The sequence below is a fragment of the Malaclemys terrapin genome, chromosome 13, assembly GCF_027887155.1.
Source record: "Malaclemys terrapin pileata isolate rMalTer1 chromosome 13, rMalTer1.hap1, whole genome shotgun sequence".
In the NCBI taxonomy this organism is placed as follows: Eukaryota; Metazoa; Chordata; order Testudines; family Emydidae; genus Malaclemys; species Malaclemys terrapin.
This window is the reverse complement of record NC_071517.1, coordinates 39,567,874-39,594,144: the sequence shown is the minus strand read 5'-3', so window position 1 is coordinate 39,594,144 and position 26,271 is coordinate 39,567,874. Positions and strand designations below refer to the sequence as shown.

General features: G+C 48.1%; 1 protein-coding gene across 3 annotated transcripts in view; it reads left to right on the top strand.

The window, feature by feature from the left end:
- The window catches only part of LOC128847453 (zinc finger protein 420-like), a 43,383-nt gene extending 18,557 nt beyond the window's left edge, over positions 1–24,826 (top strand). The window contains exons 1-5 of one of the 3 annotated variants that reach the window (XM_054046867.1): positions 4,031–4,146; positions 18,917–19,109; positions 19,636–19,762; positions 20,363–20,476; positions 21,232–24,826. In XM_054046867.1, coding sequence (XP_053902842.1) covers positions 19,086–19,109; positions 19,636–19,762; positions 20,363–20,476; positions 21,232–23,180 — 2,214 coding nt within the window. In that variant the 5' untranslated portion in view covers positions 4,031–4,146; positions 18,917–19,085 and the 3' untranslated portion in view covers positions 23,181–24,826. Of the gene's footprint in view, positions 1–4,030; positions 4,147–18,916; positions 19,110–19,635; positions 19,763–20,362; positions 20,477–21,228 lie in introns of those variants that run through there. The other 2 variants (XM_054046865.1, XM_054046866.1) reach the window with 2 other exon arrangements.
- Positions 24,827–26,271: the final 1,445 nt, after the last annotated feature.

Below are 26,271 nucleotides of genomic sequence, written 5' to 3'. Positions count from 1 at the left end.
CCTACTCTCCCACACCCTAACCTCCAGCCACAATACCCGGCCCTGATGGGAGGTGACTGTGTCTGCCAGGCTGAGCCGGCAGCGCAGACAGAGCTTGTCCTGGGGCAGGATAACTCCGTCCCTTGGGGGTGCAATCAGCCAGGCTGGAGCAGGAGCAGGGCCTACCCGGGCAAGGCTCCCTCAGGACCCACATGCCTGGCAGGACCCAGCTGAGCCTCCCACACTGTCCCCGTCCCCCAGCCGTCCTCTGGGACTGGCTGAGACTGGCCCAGCCTCTGCACCAATCCCAGGTGGCTCTTTCCCTGGGGAGGCAGGTGGGGCCCCACAGGTCCCAGGCAGTGGAGACAGCTCAGAGCTGGAGCAGTGCTGGGGAGTGGGGCATATCCCTGGGACATGACTCCTGAGATCCCACCCACACCCATTGGCCCCATGGCCAGCAGCCCTGCCGAGCCCACATGGTGGCCCCCAGCTGCTGGGTGATGAGCCCTCTACAGCAGCGGCATAGCCAGGTTCTAACATCAGGGATTTCTTGTATTATGTATAGTGAGTGTATTATATAAAAATCAGGTAGTAGGGTTTACAATGTTCTAACAAGAGATTATGCTATTATCATTATCCAGTCAACTTGCACACCACTATTTTGAATTAGTGATAATTCACAGAGAGAGAAAGAAGAAAGCTGAATTTAGAGAATAATTATTAATCAGATTCTTGGTTATTCACTCCAGTCCATAGCACACAGCACCATAAACCCAGTAGAATCTGGCCAAGAGAATATTCACCTCAAATTGTCATCTGCTACACTCCCTCCTCCCCGCCCCGGCCCATTCCCAGTCACCACTATTCAGCAGGTCCGCCCAGAGGGGGGGGGGCATGTGGGGCAATTTGCCCCAGGCCCGGAGTATGTCGGAGACTCCCCACACTTCCGTCTTCCCCCATCCCATCCCCCGGCGTCCTGGATGTGGCACGCTGAGGCTCCGGTAGAGGGGGTAAGCGGCATGGTAAGGGAGGGGCCGGACAACCCCCTGACCCCATCCCCCCACAGCCATGACCCCCAGCTCCAAGCCCAGCCCCTCTGAGCCGGACACCCCCGTGACCCCATCTCCCCACATCCCTGAGCCCAGCCCCTGTGAGCCGGGCGCCCCCCAACCCAGAGCCCAGCTCCCACGGAGCCCTGGGCAAGCAGCACCACCCCCAGGCAGCGACAGCCCATTTGCACCAACCATCACCATCACCCAGCGAGAGCCCATTATGTAACTGCAAATGTCTACATCCCATTAAAGCATTTAATGTTTTCAAATGTTGGATTTAGTGTATTTTCAAATTATTACAAATTAATTTTTGAATGTATTTCACTGGTTATTTTTTACATTTCCAAATACATGTTACTAGAGTATTGCAACTTTTTTTATGGAAGGGTCCCCCTAAATTGCTTTGTAATAATTTGAAAATACACTAAATACATTATTTAAAAACATTAAATGCTTTAATGGTATGTATACCAGCTGCTTCGCTGCAGCGCGCCAGGCCCGCTCCCGGACACGGCGCACTGAGACGCCGGGGGATGGAGGAAGACGGATGCAGGGGGAGCCTCCGACATATTCATGGCGGCCCCTGTGGGGCCCCCGGGGCCTGGGGCAAATTGCACCACTTCCCTCCCCCACGCCCGGACGGCCCTGAGACATTCTCTCGCCTAGACCTAGACCAGTTTCAACAGATTTAAAATTTTTATTAAGATGATTTAAAAAAAAAAGTGAACAGAGTTTGAGCATAGAAGTTTCTGGTTATCAGGGAATACTGTACAGAATTATCGATGATGCAAAGTTTGGTTTAAAATCAGGTGGCATAAGGAATACATAATCTGCAATATCCCCGATTGGGGGTAAAAGGTTGATGGGTCAAAGTACAGGCATTGAGATATGAGGGTATGAAGTTCATATAGTGGCTATGTACGGGTTTGGAGTATAATGAGTAGATATAATGATGAGGATGGATTGACCCTCATTTGGTGAGATTTAATGTTCAGGGAGTTTATGGTTCCAGTAATTCTCTACAGATTTGTCACCAAGATCAAGGACTGCAGTGAAAAGACAGCAAGGCCTGTGTGCTGGACTTGTGTGTAGAAGCTGATTCACAAATATTCAGTGTAGTGTATTATATGGTGTCATCTTACATCCTTCCCAAGGGCAAAAAATCTTCTGAAACAATGAAGGCTTGGGCTCATAACCAGTGGCTGCAGAACTTTTGGATGCGCAAGTCCACATTTCTGCATCTGTGTGCAAAACTCACCAAAATAAAAGCTGCACTGACAATGGAAAAGAAAAAAAAATTGCACTATGGGGATCTGCAACAACCGATTCTTATTGGTCAATCAGTGGTCTCTCTCCTAAACCAAGGTGGACTGGATTTCTTTAATGTAAGTAGTCACAACATATTGTTAAAGCTCATTTTATGCTCAATGCTGTGTTAAGATCTCTGCAGTCACAGATAATAACGGTCTTCTTGGGGAATCAGGGCACAGTATCCAGTCTGCAAGACACCCCCCCCCCGCCACTTGACCAAAACCCCATCCCTCCCATTTTGCAACCATCCCCCAGAGGAAGCAGACCGTAAGTGTTTTCGACCACAAACCCCATCCCTCCCGTTTTGCAAACATCCCCCAGAGGAAGCAGACCGGGAGTGTTTTCCACCACAACCCCATCCCTCCCGTTTTGAAACCATCCCCCAGAGGAAGCAGACCGTGAGTGTTTTCGACCACAAACCCATCCCTCCCATTTTGCAACCATCCCTGGACCAGTGACAGGTGCATGAGCAGCCCAGTCATTAGAACTAGGCAAGGAGAAGCCAGTGGAAAAAATGAAAAGGGGCCACTGTGGTCTCACCTTGGGCTCAGGGGCATGCTCCGTTCCCCCAAACCTTACCTCCCTTTTCACGGATTCACACACAAAAAACTGAAACAGCATGCATCAATCATGCAATAGATCAATTTGGCACATTAGCCAGGAGGAAGCAGAGTGTGAGTGTTTTCGACCACAAACCCCGTCCCTCCCGTTTTGCAACCATCCCCCCAGAGGAAGCAGACCGGGAGTGTTTTCGACCACAAACCCCATTCCTCCCGTTTTGCAACCATCCCCCAGAGGAAGCAGACCGGGAGTGTTTTCGACCACGAATTCAATGAAAGGGGCCACTCTGGTCAGGAAGCAGATCGGGATTGTTTTTGACCACATACCCCATCCCTGCAGTGGAAAAAAATGAAAAGGGACCACTGTGGTCTCAACTTGGGCTCAGGGGCACGCTCCATACCCACAAACCCTACCTCCCCTTTCACGAATGCAATGAAAGCGGCCACTCCGGTCAGGAAGTAGATCGGGATTGTTTTCGACCACATACCCCATCCCCTCCTGATTCGCAACCCCATGGACAGGCGGTAGCAAGTTAACAAACAGTTTACCAAACTGCTACGCTGCGTGGCAGAAACCGCTCCCAGTTGCAAAAGGGGAGGGTTGCGTTTTGTGATCAAGCCAGGCCAATAAACTTTACGTGGCCACTCATGCGGCCCTGAGCCGCTCTCCCCCACAGCTGCCAGGTTACAGAGCCCCGCGCCTCTAGCTCCAGCGGCTCCTTCCCCGTGGGGCGGTGGGACGTGCCGCATGTGCCCAGGGCCCTGAGGGGGGGCGGGGCTGCGGCACAGCCGGGGCCTGCTAATTCCCCCGGCACCTGTAAAATGGCTTTTTTTTTTACCTTTTTTTGTTGTCATTGTTTTTTGCCCCCCCCCGTATCCCAATATTTCCTGTCAGTGATCTGGTCACCCTACTCCCCCGCTGCTTAACCCCGGCTCCCACCCCCGAGTTTTCCCCTTCAGCCCCTCTTCTGCTGCTAGCTACAGTAGCTTGAGCCTTCCCGCCAGTAAATTACTGTCTCCTGCTCAGACCCTGACAGCCCCGCGCTGCGCTTTGCCCCCTTAATCCTTTTAAACCCCTCCAAAGAGGAGGCAGCAAATCCTAGGCAGAAGTAAGGGCAGAGAGAGGGCAGTGGCTACAGCGAAGGGTACTGGGCATGCTCAGTTCGGTGCGCATGCTCAGTACACCCAAGTAGGGCATTGGGAGCGAGAGCTGTGTGTGTCGGTTCACCCCGCTCGCAGGGAAGGTAAGAGACACCGGCCCCGTCACCCCCGGGCTGCTCCCAGCGGAGCTGGCTGCGATTCCCTGCCCGGGGCCCGGGAAAACTGCCGCCAGCTCCCGGTGTGTGCGGGGCGGGGGAGCCCGGCCGGGCCGTGCTGGGGCTGGGACAGAGGCATGTGGGGGCTGAGGGGGGGGGAGCCGGGGTGCGGGGGGTAAAACACCCCCCGATGGGGTGAGCCAGCTGCAGTGGTTGCAAAAATAAGGGGGGTGGGGCAGAGGGGCTTTTCCTGCCCCCTTGCCAGGATCTCAGCTCCCATTTCCCAGGGCCGTGTCCTTAAAGGCCCAGTGCATGGACAGGGCCCCTCTCCTGTATAAGATGCTACTGAGCTGCTAAAGGAGACTTGATCCAGGGAAATATTTACAGCCCCCCACGAAAAAATATCATTGTCACAGGTACTTACTTTTAGTGTTTAAAAGAATCCAGTTCACAGTTTCTATGTCTGTGTAAAGCCGCCCAGCGCTTCATAAATGTGTCTTAGCCAGGGTGCCTGGTCCCCTGCGTTTGACTCTCCTGGGAATCCAGTCTGTGCAGTCTCATGCCTTTAAATTAGTTCCTTTTAAAAATATTATTTATATTACTCTGAGCTCTTCATCCTAAACTTCATTAACATTGTGCAGAGGGACATCATTGTGCCATGGAATTCATATTTTTAATAGCAAATAATCATGGGAAATATTAACACTTACTAGTAGCTTGACAATCACATCTCAGGGTAACACTGTAACAGTTCCTGTTTCTATTGCACTATTGTAATTTGAGTTCAGTGCTGACTGATTTAAATACATAAATAAATTTTATTTTTCTTTTATTACCTTGTTGTGTCTGGACCTTTGGGGCGTACTAACTTCGTGCTTTTACAGCTACCCCTTCCAAAGGATCCATATATCTAGAATGGCTGTACAATCCTGTAACATTCCATGCCATTTTGCACTTCCGGGAACATGTGATATCCCCACCACCACTTGTAACTGAAAATTGATTTTAAAACCTTATGTGTGTGAGTAACCCCCCATCCTGCACACATAGAAGTGCACATCTTACTCTTCTGGGACTTCATTTATTGCATACATCAGTGTTGATTTTTCTACTACATTGTTTATACTTCTAATGGCCTATTTAAAGTTCACAGCCTTTTATGGGTGCTACGTTTTTTGTTCTGATACATTTCAGGGATGTTCTTCATTATGACAAATGTACTGATTTGTGCGGCCAAAGTCATTTTTTAAAATGAACTGTTCTGTTTCTCCTTTGCATTGGTCAGGCAGGAGGATGCAGTGCTGACCTCACCTAGTTTACCTTTTGGTGAAACTAAAGTGCTTTTCCTCTTTTATGTTTTCACACTGGGATAGCTAATGCAGATTAGTTACCCCCTGGTATAAACACCCATTGTCTTAGGGTATGTCTACACTACGAAATTAGTTCGAATTTATAGAAGCCGGTTTTATAGAAATCGGTTGTATACAGCCGATTGTGTGTGTCCCCACATAAAATGCTCTAAGTGCTCTAGTCGGCGGACCGCTTCCACAGTACGAGGCTAGCGTCAACTACCGGAGCATTGCACTATGGGTAGCTATCCCACAGCTATCCCACAGTTCCCGCAGTCTCCGCCGCCCCTTGGAATTCTGGGTTGAGATCCCAATGTCCGGATGATGCAAAACAGTGTCGCGGGAGGTTCTGGGTACATGTCGTCAGGCCCCTCCCCCCCCCCGTCACAGCAACGGCAGACAATAGATTCGCGCCTTTTTATCTGGGTTACCTGTGCAGACAACATACCACGGCAAGCATGGAGCCCACTCACCTCAGCTGAGCTCACCGTCACCATATGTCCTCTGGGTGCCGGCAGACGTGGGACTGCATTGCTACACAGCAGCAGCTGCTAACTGCCTTTTGGCGGTAGACGGTGTAGCATGAGTAATAGCCGTGGGGCTGGCAGCCGTAGGGCTGCATTGCACCAGCCCCTTGCCCTTTGGTAGGCGATGGTATATTATGACTGGTATCTGTCGTCGTCGTACTGGAGTGGCTGTCAATCATGGCCACCTGGGCAGACATGCTACTGTTTCGATGATGATGGCTACCAGTCGTAGTATACTATTTTCTGCCAATTGCCCAGTATTGTCTGCTAAGCACCCAGAAGAGGCCGAGAGCGATGCTGGGTGCTGGCGGACGTGGGGCTGGCAGACGTGGGGCTGCACTGTTACACAGCAGCAACCCCTTGCCTTTTGGTAGACGATGGTATATTACGATTGGTAACCGTCGTCATCGTACTGCAGAGGCTATCACTCATGCTGCACCGTCGGCTGCCAGCTTAAGATGTAAAAAATAGATTTGTTCTGTATTCATTTGCTTCCCCTTCCTCTGTGAAATCAACGGCCTGCTAAGCCCAGGGTTTTCAGTTTCACCATTCTGTGTGACAGTTGTTTGTGTTTCTCCCTGATACACAGCCACCTTTCTTGATTTTAATTCCCTGTTCCTGTACCTGTACGCCATGTCGTCACTCGGTCCTCCCTCCCTCCTTCCCGCCCTCCCTCCTTCTCCTGGTCCATCAGATACTAGTTTCGCGCCTTTTTTCTGACCAGGTGCCATAGCTAGCACTGGTATCATGGAGCCCGCTCAGATCACCGCGGCAATTATGAGCACTATGAACACCACGCGCATTGTCCTGGAGCATATGCAGAGCCAGGACATGCCAAGGCGAAACCCGGACCAGCCGAGGAGGCGATTGCAGCACGGCGAAGAGAGTGATGAGGAAATTGACATGGACATAGACCTCTCACAAGGCACAGGTCCAAGCAATGTGGAAATCATGGTGTCACTGGGGCAGGTTCATGCCATGGAACTCCGATTCTGGGCCCGGGAAACAAGCACAGACTGGTGGGACCGCATCGTGCTGCAGGTATGGGATGATTCCCAGTGGCTGCGAAACTTTCGCATGCGTAAGGGCACTTTCATGGAACTTTGTGACTTGCTTTCCCCTGCCCTGAAACGCCAGGATACCAAGATGAGAGCAGTCCTCACAGTTGAGAAGCGAGTGGCGATAGCTTATCCCTATCTTGTCACCGGAGCACCAAGCCACCGACTACTTAAACCGCAAGGGGTAATTTTCAATGCTGCTGCAAGCCCTGGTGGATCACAAGGGACGTTTCACCAACATCAACGTGGGATGGCCGGGAAAGGTACATGATGCTCGCGTATTCAGGAACTCTGCCCTGTTTCGAAAGCTGGAGGAAGGGACTTTCTTCCCGGACCAGAAAGTAACCGTTGGGGATGTCGAAATTCCTATCGTGATCCTTGGGGACCTAGCCTACCCCTTAATGCCATGGCTCGTGAAGCCGTACACAGGCAGCCTGGACAGGAGTCAGGACCTGTTCAACTACAGGCTGAGCAAGTGCCGAATGGTGGTGGAATGTGCATTTGGACGTTTAAAAGCGCGCTGGCGCAGCTTACTGACTCGCTCAGACCTCAGCGAAAAGAATATCCCCATTGTTATTGCTGCTTGCTGTGCGCTCCACAATATCTGTGAGAGTAAGGGGGAGACCTTTATGGCGGGGTGGGAGGTTGAGGCAACTCGCCTGGCCGCTGATTACGCGCAGCCAGACACCAGGGCGGTTAGAGGAGCACAGCAGGGCGCGGTGCGCATCAGAGAAGCTTTGAAAACGAGTTTTGTGACTGGCCAGGCTACTGTGTGAAACTTCTGTTTGTTTCTTCTTGATGAACCCTCCAAACCCCCACCCCCCGGACCCGGTTCACTCTACTTCCCTGTAAACCAACCACCCCACCCCACCTTCCCCTCCCCAATTCGAGCACTGCTTGCAGAGGCAATAAAGTCATTGTTTTTTCACATTCATGCATTCTTTATTAGTTCCTCACAGAAGTAGGGTGATAATTGCCAAGGTAGCCTGGGATGGGTGGGGGAGGAGGGATGAAAAAGGACACACTGCATTTTAAAACTTTAACTCTTATTGAAGGCCAGCCTTCTGATGCTTGGGCGATCATCTGGGGTGAAGTGACTGGGTGGACGGAGGCCCCCCCCACCGTGTTCTTGGGCGTCTTGGTGAGGAGGCTATGGAACTTGGGGAGGAGGGCTGTTGGTTAAACAGGGGCTGTAGCGGCGGTCTCTGCTCCTGCTGCCTTTCCTGCAGCTCAACCATACACTGGAGCATATCAGTTTGATGCTGCAGCAGACGGAGCATTGACTCTTGCCGTCTTTCTGCAAGCTGACGCCACCTATCGTCTTCAGCCCGCCACTTGCTCTTTTCAGCCCGCCACCTCTCCTCTCGTTCATATTGTGCTTCTCTCATGTCCGACATTGACTGCCTCCACGCATTCTGCTGTGCTCTATCAGCGTGGGAGGACATCTGCAGCTCCATGAACATATCGTCCCTCGTCCTACGTTTTCTCTTTCTAATGTTCACTAGCCTCTGCGAAGGAGAAACATTTGCAGCTGGTGGAGGAGAAGGGAGAGGTGGTTAAAAAAGACACATTTTAGAGAACAATGGGTACACTCTTTCATTACAAGGTCGCATATTTCGGCTTGCAGGCAGCCATGGTAGGCCACAGTGTTTTGGCTTTTTTAACCTTCTTAACATGCGGGAAAGGTTTCAAACAGCAGCGCATTTCCCATATCAAGGATGAATTGGGTTGTCCATTTAAAATGGGTTTTCAATGTAAAAGGAGGGGCTGCGGTTTCCCAGTTAACATGCGGCACAAACCCAAGTAAACCACCCCCCCCCACACACACGATTCTCTGGGATGATCTCTTCATCCCTCCCCTCCACCGCGTGGTTAACAGCGGGGAACATTTCTGTTCAGAAGAGCAGGAACGGGCGCCTCTGAATGTCCCCTTAATAAAATCACCCCATTTCAACCAGGTGACCGTAAATGATATCACTCTCCTGAGGATAACAAAGAGAGATAAGGAATGGATATTGTCTGCATGCCAGCAAACGCCGGGACCATACGCTGCCATGCTTTGTTATGCAATGATTCCAGACTACGTGCTAGTGGCCTGGCGTGGTAAAGTGTCCTACCATGGCGGACGGGATAAGGCAGCCCAACCCAGAAACCTTTTGCAAAGGCTTTGGGAGTACATAAGGGAGAGCTTTCTGGAGATGTCCCTGGAGGATTTCCGCTCCATCCCCATACACGTTAACAGACTTTTCCTGTAGATGTACTGGCCGAGATTGCCAGGGCAAATTAATCATTAAACACGCTTGCTTTTAAACCATGTGTAATGTTTACAAATATTTACAAAGTTACACTCACCAGAGGTCTCCTGTGTGCCCTGAGGGTCTTGGGTGAGTTCGGGGGTTACTGGTTCCAGGTCCAGGGTAACAAACATATCCTGGCTGTTGGGGAAACCGGTTTCTCCGCTTCCTTGCTGCTGTGAGCTACCTACAGTACCTCCATCCTCATCTTCCTCGTTCCCCGAACCGTCTTCCCTGTGTGTTTCTCCAGTGAGAGAGTCATAGCACACGGTTGGGGTAGTGGTGGCTGCACCCCCTAGAATGGCATGCAGCTCCGCGTAGAAGCGGCAAGTTTGTGGCTCTGCCCTGGACCTTCCGTTTGCTTCTCTGGCTTTGTGGTAAGCTTGCTGTAGCTCCTTAATTTTCACGCGGCACTGCTGTGTGTCCCTGTTATGGCCTTGGTCCTTCATGGCCTTGGAGACCTTTTCTAATACTTTGCCATTTCTTTTACTGCTACGGAGTTCAGCTAGCACTGATTCATCTCCCCATATGGCGAGCAGATCCCGTACCTCCCGTTGGGTCCATGCTGGAGCTCTTTTGCGATCCTGGGACTCCATCACGGTTACCTGTGGTGATGAGCTCTGCGTGGTCACCTGTGCTCTCCACGCTGAGCAAACAGGAAATGAAATTCAAACGTTCGCGGGTCTTTTCCTGTCTACCTGGTCAGTGCATCTGAGTTGAGAGTGCTGTCCAGAGCGGTCACAATGAAGCACTGTGGGATAGCTCCCGGAGGCCAATAACGTCGAATTCCATCCACACTACCCCAATTCCGACCCGCAAAGGCCGGTTTTATCGCTAATCCCCTCGTCGGAGGTGGTGTAAAGAAACCGGTTTAAAGGACCCTTTAAGTCGAAAGAAAGGGCTTCGTCGTGTGGACGTGTCCAGGCTTAATTCGATTTAACGCTGCTAAAGTCGACCTAAACCCGTAGTGTAGACCAGGCCTTAGACACAGACTATACTGCTGACTCGGATGTTAAATGACCCATTATTGTTCATGGGCTGAAAACTCTGATACTGATTGTGTGCCTGTTACTACTGCTCCTTTGCCAGGTGTTGCATTTGAATGTCTGCACTTGAATGTTGCATTTGAATGTCTGTGGGCCTCATGGAAAACAAGTTGAAGCATTTGAAACTAAAGGAACTAGTGGGGGATTCCACTGCCCCCCCCACACACACACCAATTTCTCCTATTTCCTTCCTTTTACTCTTTGAGGGCTTGTCTGCATGGTCTGACACTAAAGGTGTGAAGTTAATGCACCTAAGAGCTGGTCTGCACTACGGGGGATCGATCTAAGTTACACAACTTCTTCCACGTGAATAACGTAGCTGTAGTCAATGTACTTAGATCTACTTACTGTGGTGTCTTCACTGTGGTGTGTTGACGGGAGATGCTCTGCCATCGATTCCCCTTGCGTATCTCATTGAGATGGAGTACTGGAATTGATTTATTGCGTCTATACTAGACACGATAAATCGATCCTCACTGGATCGATCTCTGGCTGTTGATCCAGACGGTAGTGTAGACAAGCCCTTAGTTCAAGCGCTTTAAACCCCTGTGTGGACGCTCTCATTCAGAAGTTAGGTGGCCTTAATTTTGACAGTGGCAGTCAGGGGAACCACAGACAAGTTCAGGAGACCTTCCCCCAAATACTATTAACTATCAGGCCTTTGATCTCTTCCTGAAGAGTTTTAAAGTTTTGTGTAGTCCAGGTGTAACCCACAGTAGCTTTCCTAAGTCCAAAGAGAAGGAGTGAAGTAGTGAGTTCCAAACCAGGGGACTGATCTGCTTTCAGCCGCCCAGCCTCAGTCACACCCAGTTACCGTCCTCTGTTTTTTGTCTTTTTCCTGGGCAAACAGGTCATCTAGCCTCCCCCTCTCTCTCTGTTCTCCAACACCTTTGCCTGGCTCCTTGCAGAGGATGGCTCTGGCCACCACTAACCAGGATACAGAGTGTTCAGCCATTCTCTGTGCCCAGGCAGCCAATCTGCAGTCACCCCTGCCTTCTAGGGGTCTCTGCAATGATCACACACCTGTATCCCACCACCTTCATGCTTGAGTAACACATTGGGGAAACTGAGGCACACATACAGTATTCCGAGAAAACATTAAGAACATCCCCCTTCGTCACATCCTGGGATATCTGTGGGCAACTCGGCACAAGAGCATGCTCGTGGCGGCTGTGTGGGAAGGGTTTGCTGATAATGCTGAGAAGTGTTTTGAAAGGAAGGAGACCCTGATGTTCTTCACATCCAATGAACCCAGGTGCTTCTGCTACATGTGGCCACATTAGAGACAGGGCTAGATTCACAATGACACATAGGCACCCAAACCCCAGGCTAAACACATACATCTGGGATTAGGAGCCTAAATCCCAGTTTAGGGTCCGCTGATACATACAAAACTCCTGACGAACCCCCTGGATGCCAAAGCTCACTCAGCAGCAGCTATATTTCCAGAGTAAAAGTACCTTAGTTTCTGCCTCTGAGCATGCGCCCTGCTGCCTTCTAAAGGGCATCTGGACCTAGATCTCGGTAATGGCTACCACTAGGAAATTGTGCTGGCTGCCACTTGTGCTGTAACGCTAGCAAGGAGCCCTGGGAGTTGGGTGGATGTGGGAGGTTTTGCCTGCAGCCCAGGAATATGTTAGCAGGGCTTGACAAATAACCCCAGTGGCCTCACAGGGACAACTCCATGAGCAGAGCCCTGGCTGGAGCAGACATAAAGGGGTTTTGTCTAGAGACCAGTAACAGGTTAATTTGGCTCCACGAATCACCAGAGGGAACTTGGTAGCAAAGCACTAACAAGTGACTCCTCTGGGATCCGAGTTAGGGGAGCAGACCTTGTAGACCAGGTTCAGGGCTAGTAGCCAAAAAGCCTGGTGTGTAGACAAGAGACCATCTCTGCCAAACTGCTGTCTGATGCAATCTCTTACCAGAGCGAATCACACACAGAGTCACTGTCACCATGAAGAGTATCTTGTGATGTTCTGGGCAGCCTCTCTAGGAGCAGGACCCCCTCACCCCAAAATCCCTGTTGATACTGGGGACTCTGGACAATTGTGGGTCTCCATAGGAACGCCCCTCCCAGGGATCTGGATGTCTCCTTTCATTGTCCCATTGACTCGATGACATTTATGGATGATGACCCCATAGTGCTGTGGCCAGGGGACATGGAGGCTCTGTGGAGCAGGGTCCAGGGCAGGGAGGTTTCAGTGGAATGGGTTTATTGGTAGGGCCCAGAAGGATCTGGAGCGGTGTGACTTAGAGGTGAGTTCTTCTTCTTCCAGGTCTTTTTTCTATTCTTTCTGCTCGTCTCCTTTTTGGACCCCAGATTACATAGTGAAACTTGAGTCCTGCTTAGCTGTACCTTAACCAATCATTTTACTAAAATTTTACTAACCAATCCTAACATTGTAACAAAATTCTCCATTGAATCATACCCCACCCCCTTAATTAATTTACATCTTCCAAAATTAGTTATGTAACAGACAGAAACAATCAAAGAACCAGACAGAGATCATACAGAGAAACAAGAGGGAAGTGGGGACCATAGAGACAAAACAATAAAGAAATGAGGATTTCCCAACCACAACTATACATAAGTGGTTTGGAATGCTACCAAACTAAGATTTCTTTAACCATTTTAAGATCTGTTTCTTTATCTGGTGATAGTGGGGGCTATTAGGACAGGGTCTCCTTTTTAACAGCCTGATACTACATTGTTTTAATGTAATTTAGATGGAATGTGATAATGTGACTTCCTGCTTCTTAGCTCATGGCTCCTGCTCTCCTAATATGGCTGCAGACAAAGGCCGTAGGCCTCACAATATGGCTACAGGAAAAGGCCTTATCCTTACAGGAGCAATCAGTGGAATCCCTCATTCACGGCATCAGGAAGGGAATTGCACTCGATGCAGTAACTGGTCACAGGGATGGTAAGAGATACAAGCAATGGTAGCCCCTCTGCCCCATGGGGTAGGAGAGCATGAGGTGCTGAACATGTTTCCTGGAACTGGTGAAATGAGCATTGGGGATGAGCAGGGGACTAGCCCCTCAGGGATCAGAAGCTACAAGGCAAATATCCACAGGCACTCGGGCTGCCCAGGGCCCTGGTCTGATTTACGTGCAGGATTCAGATCTCAGCCACACTGGTGACAGACCAGAGTCACTGCTGGGTATGGCAGGGGGTGAGTGTGGATGGGCCAATGAGATCAGCCTCTGCCTGCGGTTACCAGCTTTGCCCGTTACTTTGGTGTACACTCATTTATTAGTGTTACTTTTCTGAGGGTGCGGGGGGAATTCTGTAATTCTATCAATGTACTGTTTGTGTCACTTTTGTTCTGATACAGCGCTCTACTTCTCCCTGCTGCAATTCCCCTCCCAATGGAACTATCCTGCAGGACCTAGGTTCCCTAGGGCTGGGTTCCTCCAGCTCCAGAATCAGATGTGAGCATGCGCACACACACACACACAGAAGACCGGGTTAATCATTACTCCCAAGCTGACCCCTTATATATCCCTGGACTCAGCAGGCTGGGTCGAGCAGCACCTCCAAGCTCGCACCCTCATGTGCCCCCAGGTTCAGCACGTCCCTGTCTCCACTTTCACGTTACAGTCTTTTTGATAGTAACCCACTTGAAGAGCAAACCCCACAGGATTTTTGGGTGCTGCGGGGATCTTTCGTTTAGGTACGAGGAGGAGCGTTGCTGCAGTGCAACTGGGGTAGCCACAAACACCCACGGGCAGTGGGGGGGGAAGGGAGAGGGGGAGAGAAACAACCAGCTTAACCATGAAAGTTATTTATTTCCAGGTAATAACCATAGGGGAGCCAAACAAAACAGTTATAATATTAAATCTAACTTACATTTGTTTATAAAAGTCAGATTTACAAAATTATAACTGATCAAACAAGTCAGGGTCAGAACGCTATACCGAGAGAGAGAGAGAGAGCTGGGTTCTCACCACTCCATGATGCTTGCATCGATCGGGGCTCCCAGGTGATGGTGGTAGCTGAGGGTCTGGAGTGCTGGAGACAGGCAGAGCCCCCAGCATGATCAGTCAGGAGAGGATGAAGTCCCAATGGAACTGATGCAGATTTTGGATCCAGGCATCAGAACACTTACTTGAGCGTGGGTAGGGGGTTTTGTAGGGAAACAACAATGGTCCAAGGGAGATCACTAGATTTGTTTATGTGTAAACTGATGGCTCAAGGGCGTATGCCAAAGTTGTTTTGTTCAAGCTAGACAATAGGAACTGACCATTCCTGGTTATGGGTGGTGTTCCTTCCAGGGAGCTCACAATGCAATTAGGCAGCGTCAGTATTTGGGATACCAATAAAGGATCTTTTAAAGCTAATGTTAAAAAATATTACATAACACACAGGTTAAGAAAAGAGTGTGTGTACATCTGGGTATAGTGCTTAGATTATCCACAAATACAAAGTTCATTTTAAAAGTAAAAGATAATGAAATACATAATTAGCAATAATTCAAATTTAGGGGAATAAATTTAACAATACAGTTTAGATATTAGAGTCCGAATACTTGGGTACATCATTCATGAAAAGTTATACAGAGAGTTGTTTGTCAAAAGCAAATATATCAATGAGTGTAAATTGTCTCTCAGTAATTGAGAATTGGCAGGCTTGGATTCATTAACATCTGGAGCAGAGACTCCCCCATGATGCATTGCTTCCCTGTTTTTCTGGTCCCAGAGTTCAGTGCAGTTCTTAACTTGGAATCTCTGTTCTCCAGTCTGTATGCTAATGGAGGTGCCGCCCTGTCCCATCTTCTTTGCAAATGAGGCTAGGGGAGTTGCTTTGATCCTGTCACCCTTGTCTGGAGGGGTTTAGGTGTGTCTCCCATGTCCTTGTCATTGCTTTCTTGCAAGTCTTTCTTCTGACTTGGTTCAAGCAGAGGCTGGGGGGGCGGGGTCCTTGATGAGTCAGACAGGCTAGATACTGTGCCCTGGTTAGATAACACTGCCTGTCCCTGGGGGCAGAGTCCAGGCAGCTCATTAATCGGGTGTTGCCACCAGAGAGCGCTGGTTACACTGGTCTACAATTTTTGAGAAGTCGTCTGCTTCAGAGATAAAATGTGCTATTTATTATGTATTTTGATGTGCTGAATTCAAATATGACAATTAAAACAACTTATTGGCTACTGTTTCTAAGATATTTAAGTTTTTACATTTTATGTCTATGTATATTGTGTAGATAGTAGAGTTTTAATCATAAATTGTAAACCTAGGTCTTTTCATGTGTTTATGGTTGCTTTACATGATAATATTTCACCTGTCCTGTTTATGTAACACTTTAAAAATCAGCAAAAGGGTTATATAAATACAATTTATTATGAAACAAAAGGCAAAAAACTATTCTGTACATAGTTTAGTCCTATTCAGTGTCTACTCAGAGCTTCTTGGTTTGTCTCTTGTATTCATTAAATGGAGCATCTCTTGTCACTGTCCAGCAATAGTCCGCAAGCATTGATGGGTTCCATTTGCCCTGATAGCGTTTCTCCATTGTTGCAATGTCCTGGTGAAATAGCTCGCCGTGCTCGTCGCTCACTGCTCCGCAGTTCGGTGGAAAAAAATCTAGATGAGAGTGCAAAAAATGTATCTTTAGTGACATGTTGCAACCAAGGCTTTTGTATGCCTTGAGGAGGTTTTCCACCAACAACCTGTAGTTGTCTGCCTTGTTGTTTCCGAGAAAATGTATTGCCACTAACTGGAAGGTTTTCCATGCTGTCTTTTCCTTGCCACGCAGTGCATGGTCAAATGCATCATCTGGAAGAAGTTCACGAATCTGAGGACCAACAAAGACACCTTCCTTTATCTTAGCTTCTCTTAACCTTGGAAATTTTCCACGGAGGTATTTGAAAGCTGCTTGTGTTTTGTCAATGGCCTTGACAACATTCTTCATCAGACCCAGCTTGATGTGTAAGGGTGGTAACAAAATCTTCCTTGATTCAACAAGTGGTGGATGCTGAACACTTTTCCTCCCAGGCTCCAATGACTGTCGGTTTGGCCCGTCTTTCTTGATGTAGTGGGAATCTCTTGCACGACTATCCCATTCGCAGAGAAAACAGCAGTACTTTGTGTATCCAGTCTGCAGACCAAGCAAGAGAGCAACAACCTTCAAAAATCGCCACAAAGCTGCCACTGATGTTGGTCATAGTTTATGCACCTCAAAAGTTGTTTCATGTTGTCAGAGGTTTCCTTCATATGGACTGCATGACCAACTGGAATTGATGTAAAACATTTCCATTATGCAGTAAAACAGCTTTAAGACTCATCTTCGATGAATCAATGAACAGTCTCCATTCACCTGGATCGTGAACAATGTTGAGGGCTGCCATCACACCATCGATGTTGTTGGAGGCTGCAAGATCACCTTCCATGAAGAAGAATGGGACAAGATGCTTTTGACTGTCACGGAAGATGGAAACCCTAACATCACCTGCCAGGAGATTCCACTGCTGTAGTCTGTAGCCCAACAGCTCTGCCTTACTCTTGGGTAGTTCCAAATCCTTGACAAGGTCATTCAGTTCACCTTGTGTTATGAGGTGTGGTTCAGAGGAGGAGGATGGGAGAAAATGTGGGTCCTGTGACATTGATGGTTCAGGACCAGAAGTTTCATTTTCTTCCTCTTCCTCGTCTGACTCAAGTGAGAATGATTCTGGTGCATCAGGAACCGGCATTGCTTCTCTGTGGGGTACTGGGCGTATAGCTGATGGAATGTTTGGATAATGCACAGTCCACTTTTTCTTCTTTGACACACCTTTCCCAACTGGAGGCACCATGCAGTAGTAACAATTGCTGGTATGATCTGTTGGCTCTCTCCAAATCATTGGCACTGCAAAAGGCATAGATTTCCTTTTCTTGTTCAACCACTGGCGAAGATTTGTTGCACAAGTGTTGCAGCATATGTGTGGGGCCCACCTCTTGTCCTGATCTCCAATTTTGCAGCCAAAATAAAGGTGATAGGCTTTCTTAACCATAGTGGTTATGCTGCACTTTTGTGATGCAAAAGTCACTTCACCACAAACATAGCAGAAGTTATCTGCACTGTTCACACAAGTACGAGGCATCTCTGCTCACTTTGGCTAAACAGAACTGTGTCCCTTTGCAAAATCAAACACTGACAAATAAGAGAGCACAACACTGTATGATTTCTAGAGCTGATATAGGGCAGTTTGTTCAGCCGAGAGATGTAAGCTTCGTTATGATTGCATCATCCACGACTTCTGGGAATAACATGATGCAATTCATATCATGTATGACGCAATACCAGCTTCAGATTGCATCATTCATTGTTTTGCCTAAAAAGCAAGTACTGTCCAAACCCAGTAATAGATTTATTCATTGATCCAGTCAAAGATGTATTTTAGTCATTTCTGGTTTAAATTGAGATCCCTTCCCTTTATAACTCACTTATCCTCCGCCATTCCCAAGTCACGGGTCGTATATATCCAATAGCATATCTTGAAAACTAGAGCCAATCAACAATTTTAAGCATCATTTTCATACTCAGTGACCCAGAAGTAGTAAAGTTTGACTACATTTATTTGAGAAGCATTTTGGCTGTAGGGCAGTGATTGCTAAGGGAGAGGAGGTGGTGGGTGTGTGTCTCTCTCTGCTCAGGATATTAGAGCTCTGGAGTTGCCTGGGTCCGAAGCTGCTGCCTCCTGTATTTTGACCAGGGAGCCCAAACCTAGAAGCTGCTTCTTACCCAGCAGAGGAGAGACCTTTGTTAAATCCCCTCTGTGCCCAGCCCAGGTGGGGACTTGCTGTGGTGGCTGGAACCAGCCCCTGGGGCAGCCCCGGGTTCTGCCCACAGCAGCCCCTGAGCCGCAGCCTGCAGGTGATGGAGAGACCTGGGCGTAAAGGGCTGGGACTGGGCAGGAAAGTGACTCAGCACAAAGGGCCCCTTTCAGGGACTGGCTGGTGAGTTTGGCCTACATGAGGAGGGGGCTCCCTGTGTCTGCGAGTCCCAGAGCTGCTGCCCCCATGGACACAGCCAGGATCAAACCCCTGTTAGCAGTGGCAGTGACTGAGCTGCCTAATGAGAGCAAAGGCCCAGGACAATGGTGCAGTCGCTGGTTCTCCTAAGGGAAAAAGATAAAAAGGGAGAGAGGAGAGACTGGAAGGGGAAACCAGGAACAACAAATGGGGAGGGAGGTTCCCAGATCCCAGACCTGCCCGGATCCATTCCCTGCATCCCCCTAGGAACAAGGGGAGGAGCTGAGAGAGTAAAAGCCAGTTCCTGACTCGACTGAACACCGCACTACTTGGGGGGGAAGGGGAGAGTTAGAGGGGTGACACGATAATGTCAGGGGGAATCCCCCAAGGTGCCTTCTTTGGTTCTGCTCTTTTTCCGGCGTTGGGCTCAGAGACTCTTTTATGGGAGAGTTTAAAAGTGCCTTGTGGGATTTAGTTGTGCTGGGAGGGCCCTGGCCTGGGTGGTAATGAACTAACTGGGTTTCTTTCCAGCGTGGCAGAGTCCAGAGCATCTGTCTGCAAGGAAAGAGCCTGCGGGGAATCGGGCTGTGACATGCACTCAAGCCTCTTCTGAAACCTTCCCAATCGCCCTGACAGGCTGAGGAATCATATCAAGATTTCACTTGAGATCGTCCCGTCTTCCAGGGGACAGGGAAGGGAAATGGCTGTGATGGAGTCAGCTCAGGTAGGGGATTTTCAGGGAGCTGCTGGACGGCGGGAGGGAGAGGCAGGGAGGAGACAGGGTGTGATAAACCTGCTGATTTTCTGAGTAGGAGGAGGCATACCACCATTTGTCAAAGAGGTCATAACCCGCCTGGACAGTGCTGGGAACATTTTCCAGACTCCCAGTGCTGGAGCCTCAACCCACTGGCCAGAGGCTGCTCTGAAATACGAAGGGAAGCTGTTGGGATTCCTGTTCCTGGGTCACAGCTTTGCTTCCCATATCAGCCTGTGGCTGGCAAGTGTGTGGTAATTGGGAAGTGAGAAGGCCTAACCCTCCTCCATCTGCTGGGGAGGACAAGGAGCTCTCACCTTCTCCCCATCTCATGAAGCCTCCTGGCTGCTCTGAGCAGCATGGGGGTGGGGGTAGGATTCTGCTACTCTGGTCCTCCAAGAGCTTCCAAGAAATTTGTTTTTTTCTTCCCCTCCTGTGACTAGCGGGATTGTGGCTGGTGCAGCAGGGGCTGAGTGGGGGACTCTTGTTGTTTCAGGTGCTGGTGACCTTCGAGGAGGTGGCTGTCTATTTCACCCAGGGTCAGGGGGCTCTGCTGGACCCCAGTCAGAGAGCCCTCTACAGGGACGTCATGCAGGAGAACTATGAGATGGTGACCTCGCTGGGTAAGGGATTCCTGTCCCCTTGGTTATTAGAAGCCATGAGGTCTTCATTTCTGACTCTGGTCACGTTCTCCCCTGCTCAGTTAGATTGGAGGGGAATGGGTTCCATAATGCGCAGCTGCCACATGAGCGAGACTTTCATTGGGACACAGGTGTCAAAACCTAATGGACATGCGAAACCATGCCCACCCCTCCAGCATTCGGGGGGGCAGAAGTCGTTCGTTGTCCTGTCTGTATTGTCTTACTGACGCACAAAATCCCTCTTCATTTCCCTTCTTGGGAATAGCTCCAGCCCTGGGGAAGACTCTGGACTCTGCAGATTTAGAAATAGGAAATGGTCTAACTCCAGAGCTGTGTGCGCGTCAGCAAGGCCCAACAGCACATAGATCCTGGGAACTCCTTGTGAGGGTGTAAAAATTCCCCCACTTCCGCAGACATCTGCTTCTCCCAAGAGGGCTCAGTGATCATGTTCCCGTCCTGTTAGATTCCATGTTCCCCCAGTAGATCATGGGGAGAGGTACTCCTCAAAGAATGCCCTTTATGACAGACAATCTTCCAATCCTCCATGTGCCCTGACCATGCCTCTTTTCACCCCCTGCACAGGATTTCCCATTCCCAAACCTGAACTGATCTCCCACCTGGAACGAGGGGAAGAACTGTGGGTCCCGGATCTCCAGGCCTGTGAGGAAAGACAGATCCCGAGAGGCAGTCACACAGGTGAGGACTGAAACAGAAACCATCTGGTGAATGAAGGATAAAGTTGAGAATCCCAAAAATATGCTGTGAGTAAGACCCCTTAGTTCTTCCTCACTTCTGCCAGGGCTGTAGTCAACAGATATCATTCACGGCTTTCCACACGTCCTGTTAGCTGCAGGAGTTTCCTTCCCAACTTTCCATCCCTGGGAGTGTTTGGGTGGGATCTGCAGTCAAAATACAGTTGCTCAGTGTGACGGAGCAGGGAGCAGGGCAGATTTGACCTGGGAATGTTGCAGGGGGGTTGCAGTGGGGATGTGGGACTTCCCTTGAAGGGAGCTACCTGAGCTGTAACCTGAGCCAGGAACGGGGGTGGGGAGAATTAACACCTTCTGCCCGGGAGACTGAAGAAAGGGAAGAGAGGAGCAGCAGGAGGAGTTTTGGGTTTAGTTTCAGTTTGGGCTGGGTGGTGCAACGCAGGAAACCCCAAGCTGGGGTCTAAGCTCCCTGAACCTCCCAGAGGGACCTAATTGAGGGGGTCTGGTCGGACCTACACGCTCTGCTTGAGACTGTGTTCCTGTCCTTAAATAAACCTTCTGCTTTACTGGCTGGTTGAGAGTCGCAGTGAATCTCAGGAAGAGGGGTGCAGGACCCTGACTCCCCCACACTCCGCAACACTCAGTCTTCACAGTGTTAGCGTGTTGGGTTTTCCCTTGCTGCTATTCCTCTTTCTCCCTAGCACAATGACTCCTATCTGGATTGTCTCTATCTCCAAGCAGGTGATGAGAAAGTGGATGAGAAGAAGGATGGGAATCATCATGAGGAAGTTCCTGGGCAAGTGGAACCACAGGGGACCTTTGTGGGAAGAGCTGAAGGGAGTATATCCCAGTGCTTTGAAGAGGGAGAAGCCGGAGGTAATTGGCACAAGTCAGAGAGGCAACTGAAAAACCACCCAAGGAAGAAAGTGGATGAATCTATTATATGTGGGGGAGGAGACAAGGATCCCACAGCCCAGCAGACAAATCCCAAGGAAGAGAAACCCTATCAGTGCCTCGAATGTGGAAAAGGATTCATTCTCAGATCACAGCTTGTGACATATCAGACAATCCATACTGCAGGGGAACCCCTTCAATGCTTGGCCCATGGGGAAAGCTTCAGTAACTGCTCAGATCTTAATAACCATGAGAAAAGCCACATGGGAGAGAAATCCTTTCAATGCCTCGAGTGTGGAAACTGTTTGAATTGGAAGTCAGCATTAATTACACATCAGAGAATCCAGACAGGAGAGAGATCCCAAAAGTGCTTGGACTGTGGGAAAAGTTTCATAGAGAGGTCAGACCTTATTAAACATCAGGCAATCCATACAGGGGAGAGACCACATAATTGCTTAGATTGTGGGAAAAGTTTCAGGAACAGATCAGCCCTTTCTAAATATCAGGCAATCCATGCAGGAGAGAGACCCCATAAGTGCTTGGATTGTGGAAAAAATTTCATACGGAGGTCACATCTTGTTAAACATCAGGCAATCCACACAGGGAAGAGACCCCACAAGTGCTTGGACTGTGGGAAAAGTTTTATACAGAGGTCAGACCTTATTAGACATCAGGCAATCCACACAGGAGAGAGACCCCACCAGTGCTTGGACTGTGGGAAAAGTTTCATATGCAGGTCAGACCTTCTCCAACATCAGGCATTCCACACAGGAGAGAGACCCTATAAGTGCTTGGATTGTGGGAAAAGTTTCATACAGAGGTCAGACCTTGTTAAACATCAGGCAATCCACACAAGAGAGAGACCCTACAAGTGCTTGGACTGTTGGAAAAGTTTCACACGGAGGTCAGACTGTGTTAGACATCAGGCAATCCACAGAGGAGAGAGACCCCACAAGTGCTTGGACTGTGGGAAAAGTTTCATAGAGAGGTCAGACCTTATTAGACATCAGGTAATCCACTCAGGAGAGAGACCCCACAAGTGCTTGGACTGTGCGAAAAGTTTCATACAGAGGTCACACCTTATTAGACATCAGGCAATCCACAGAAGAGAAAGACCCCACAAGTGCTTGGACTGTGGGAAAAGTTTCATACAGAGTTCAAAGCTTGTTAAACATCAAGCAATCCACACAGGAGAGCGACCACATAATTGTTTGAACTGTGGAAAAAAATTCATACGGAGGTCAAACCTGGTTAAACATCAGGCAATCCACACAGGAGAGAGACCCCACAAGTGCTTGGACTGTGGGAAAAGTTTCATAGAGAGGTCAGACCTTATTAGACATCAGGCAATCCACTCAGGAGAGAGACCCCACAAGTGCTTGGACTGTGGGAAAAGTTTCATACAGAGGTCTCACCTTATTAGACATCAGGCAATCCACACAGGAGAGAGACCCCACAAGTGCTTGGACTGTGGGAAAAGTTTCATAGAGAGGTCTCACCTTATTAAACATAAAGCAGTCCACACAGGAGAGAAACCCCACAAGTGCTTGGACTGTGGGAAAAGTTTCATACAGAGGTATCACCTTATTAGACATCAGGCAATCCACACAGGAGAGAGACCCCACAAGTGCTTGGCCTGTGGGAAAAGTTTCATACAGAGGTCTCACCTTATTAATCATAAAGCAGTCCACACAGGAGAGAGACACCACAAGTGCTTGGACTGTGGGAAAAGTTTCATACGGAGGTCAAACTTTCTTCAACATGGGAGAATCCACACAGGAGCTAAACTTCTGTGACACTGGGAGAGAAAGGGTTAAGCAACTTGCATGTAATAGACCCAGTTCAACCTTTAGAGACATGTTAAAAAAGTGTATCCATGTTAGATAACTTTGAGCTTTGAAATGTAAACTTATGTTAAAGACTTGGAAGAAGTTGGTAACTGTAGTAGTCTATAAAAAGCAACAAAGTGTCCTGTGGCACCTTATAGACTAACAGAAGTATTGGAGCATGAGCTTTTGTGGGTGAATACCCACTTTGTCAGATGCATGTGGTGGAAATTTCCAGAGGCAGGTATAAATATACAGGCAAGAATCAGCCTAGAGATAACAAGGTTAGTTCAATCAGGGAGGCCATCTTCTAGCAGTTGAGGTGTGAACACCAAGGGAGGAGAAACTGCTTTTGTAGTTGCCTAGCCATTCACAGTCTTTGTTTAATCCTGAGCTCATTATGTCAAATTTGCAAATGAACTGAAGTTCAGCAGTTTCTCTTTGGAGTCTGGTCCTGAAGTTTTTTTGCTGCAGGATCTCCTTTAAATCTGCTATTGTGTGTCCAGGGAGGTTGAAGTGTTCTCCTGCAGGTTTTTGTATATTGCCATTCCTAATATCTGACTTGTGTCCATTTATACTTTTACGTAGGATTGTCCAGCTTGGGCGATGTACATAGCAGAGGGGCATTGCTAGCACATGATGGTGTATGTTACATTGGTGAACGTACAAGTGAATGAACCGGTGATGTTGTGGCTGATCTGGTTAGGTCCTGTGATGGTGTCGCTGGTGTAAATATGTGGGGAGAGTTGGCATCAAGGTTTGTTGCATGGATTGGTTCCTGAGTTAGAGTTTCCATGGTGCGGTGTGTGGTTGCTGGTGAGAATATGCTTAAGGTTGGCGGTTTGTTTCTGGGCGAGGACTGGCGTGCCTCCCAAGGCCTGTGAAAGCGAGGGATCATTGTCCAGGAGAGGTTGTAGATCACCGATGATGCGTTGGAGAGGTTTTAGCTGAGGACTGTAGGTGATGGCCAGTGGAGTTCTGTTGGTTTCTTTCTTGGGCTTGTCTTGCAGGAGGAGGCTTCTGGGTACACGTCTGGCTCTGTTGATTTGTTTCTTTATTTCCTCGTGCTGGTATCATAGTTTTGAGAATGCTTGGTGAAGATCTTGTAGGTGTTGGTCTGTGTCTGATGGGTTGGAGCAAATGCGGTTACAGCTCAGCGCTTGGCTGTAGACGATGGATCATGTGGTGTGTCAGGGATGGAAGCTGGAGGCATGAAGGTAGGCATAGTGGTCGGTGGGGTGGGGTGGTGTTAACATGACTGTCACTTATTTGTATCGTGGTGTTTAGGAAGTGGACATCCCTTGTAGATTGGTCCAGGCTGAGGTTGATGGTGGGGTGGAAACTGTTGAAATCATGCTCCAATACTTCTGTTAGTTTTTAAGGTGCCACAGGACTCTTTGTCACTTTACAGATCCAGACTAACACGGTTACCCCTCTGATACTTGTACTAGTCTATGTTTGCCTTTATCTTGTTAGAGGTTAACAATGGAACCAAACAGTTCTGTCTAGGGCTGTATTCTGTTAATTCAATGATCAAAAGGGAATAATAACATGTAGATGAAACTTGGGTGTAATAATGTCATTGCATGTCTCTTTAAAGTTTGTGGTAAACTGTCTATGAACTTCTTTATGGATAATTACCTTATGTTAATCCATGTAGTTAATTACTGGTGATGTTTAGGAAATAGAAGGTTACTTCAAAAGCCTAGTGAACAATAGTTCTCCCAAGGACTGCCTGCTGATGAGAGGCTGCAAAAATCTGTATAAAAACTCTTGGGACCTGATCCTTTTCTCTCAGATCTTGTTGAACTTTATTCAGAGGAAGTTTGAGTCATAAGACGGAGATCTCCAGTCCCATCTGGACTGCCCTGATATCGAACATTTTCACATGGGACTATAACCTCATGTCGGAGGAAAACAGAGTTCTCACTATTTGTTTAGGTACAGCAAGTCAGATGCTTTATTAACTCTCACAATTGCGCAGAGGGAGAGAGCTAAGCAGGTCTCTCTCTCCGGTAACTAATTACAGCAAGCATTTATACTTTTTATTACAGAAATAATGAGGGACAGCTGCATTTTGTTTATACATAGGCCATCTTGATATCTCATTTCTTCACTTGTTTTGACTCTTGCCAACATACAATATTTTCTATACCTTATCTACACAAGGTCTTCTACACCTTATCTATACCAGGTCATAATGACTTCTTACACAGTTTTTTCTCACCCGCCTCACACAATCCTCGCTTCTACAAATCTCGCGTTATCAGGGTTACAGTTAGCCTGACTCTTGCTAACGAACTGTCATGTATTGCATCCCCTTTCTGTCGGTTTTTTCTCTGCTTCCACAACCCCCCCTTTTGTACTACTAGTACAACAAACATTCTTAAATCTCTATTTTCATTAAATTTTGGAATTCAGATTTTACATTAGATGCTTTAATTTTAGGGGTTTTGATTGGATGTAATGACAATGCATGATGAGCATGGACATGAAAGGTATTACTATTATTATGTTTTTTACAACAACAATAACATACTTCTGCACAACACAAGCAATAACATTTTTATAGCGATTAATATGATGGGGTTATTGTACAATTTTAGTTATATAACACAATACATCATACTTAGTACATAAGATGGATACTCTATAAGCTGTCTGAAAGGCATACTTTTTAACTTGATACATATTTTGAAGCATGTGAATTTGCTTTTGTACTTCAGAGATTTTTTGAATCTTTGGTAACAGTGAAAACAAATTTTGAAATCGATCAGGTACTAAACTAGTCTAATTAAAGGGTATTTGGAACTTAAGGGCTTCTTGCAAAATTCTATTTGCAGGCCAGTAAATAATATGATTGCTTGCAGTGGTAATGAGATTAAAATGTATGTCTTGTAATGTGGTGGCTTGAACATACACACAGCTATTATTAGCTTGAAAAAAATAAGTGTCTTGTCAGGGTAGTTCTTTGTCTTCTACTTTTTTAGCAAATGTAGTCATGAAGAGTAACAACTTTTTTTGGCTTCAGTTTATGGATACACTGAAGCTGTGGGGGTTG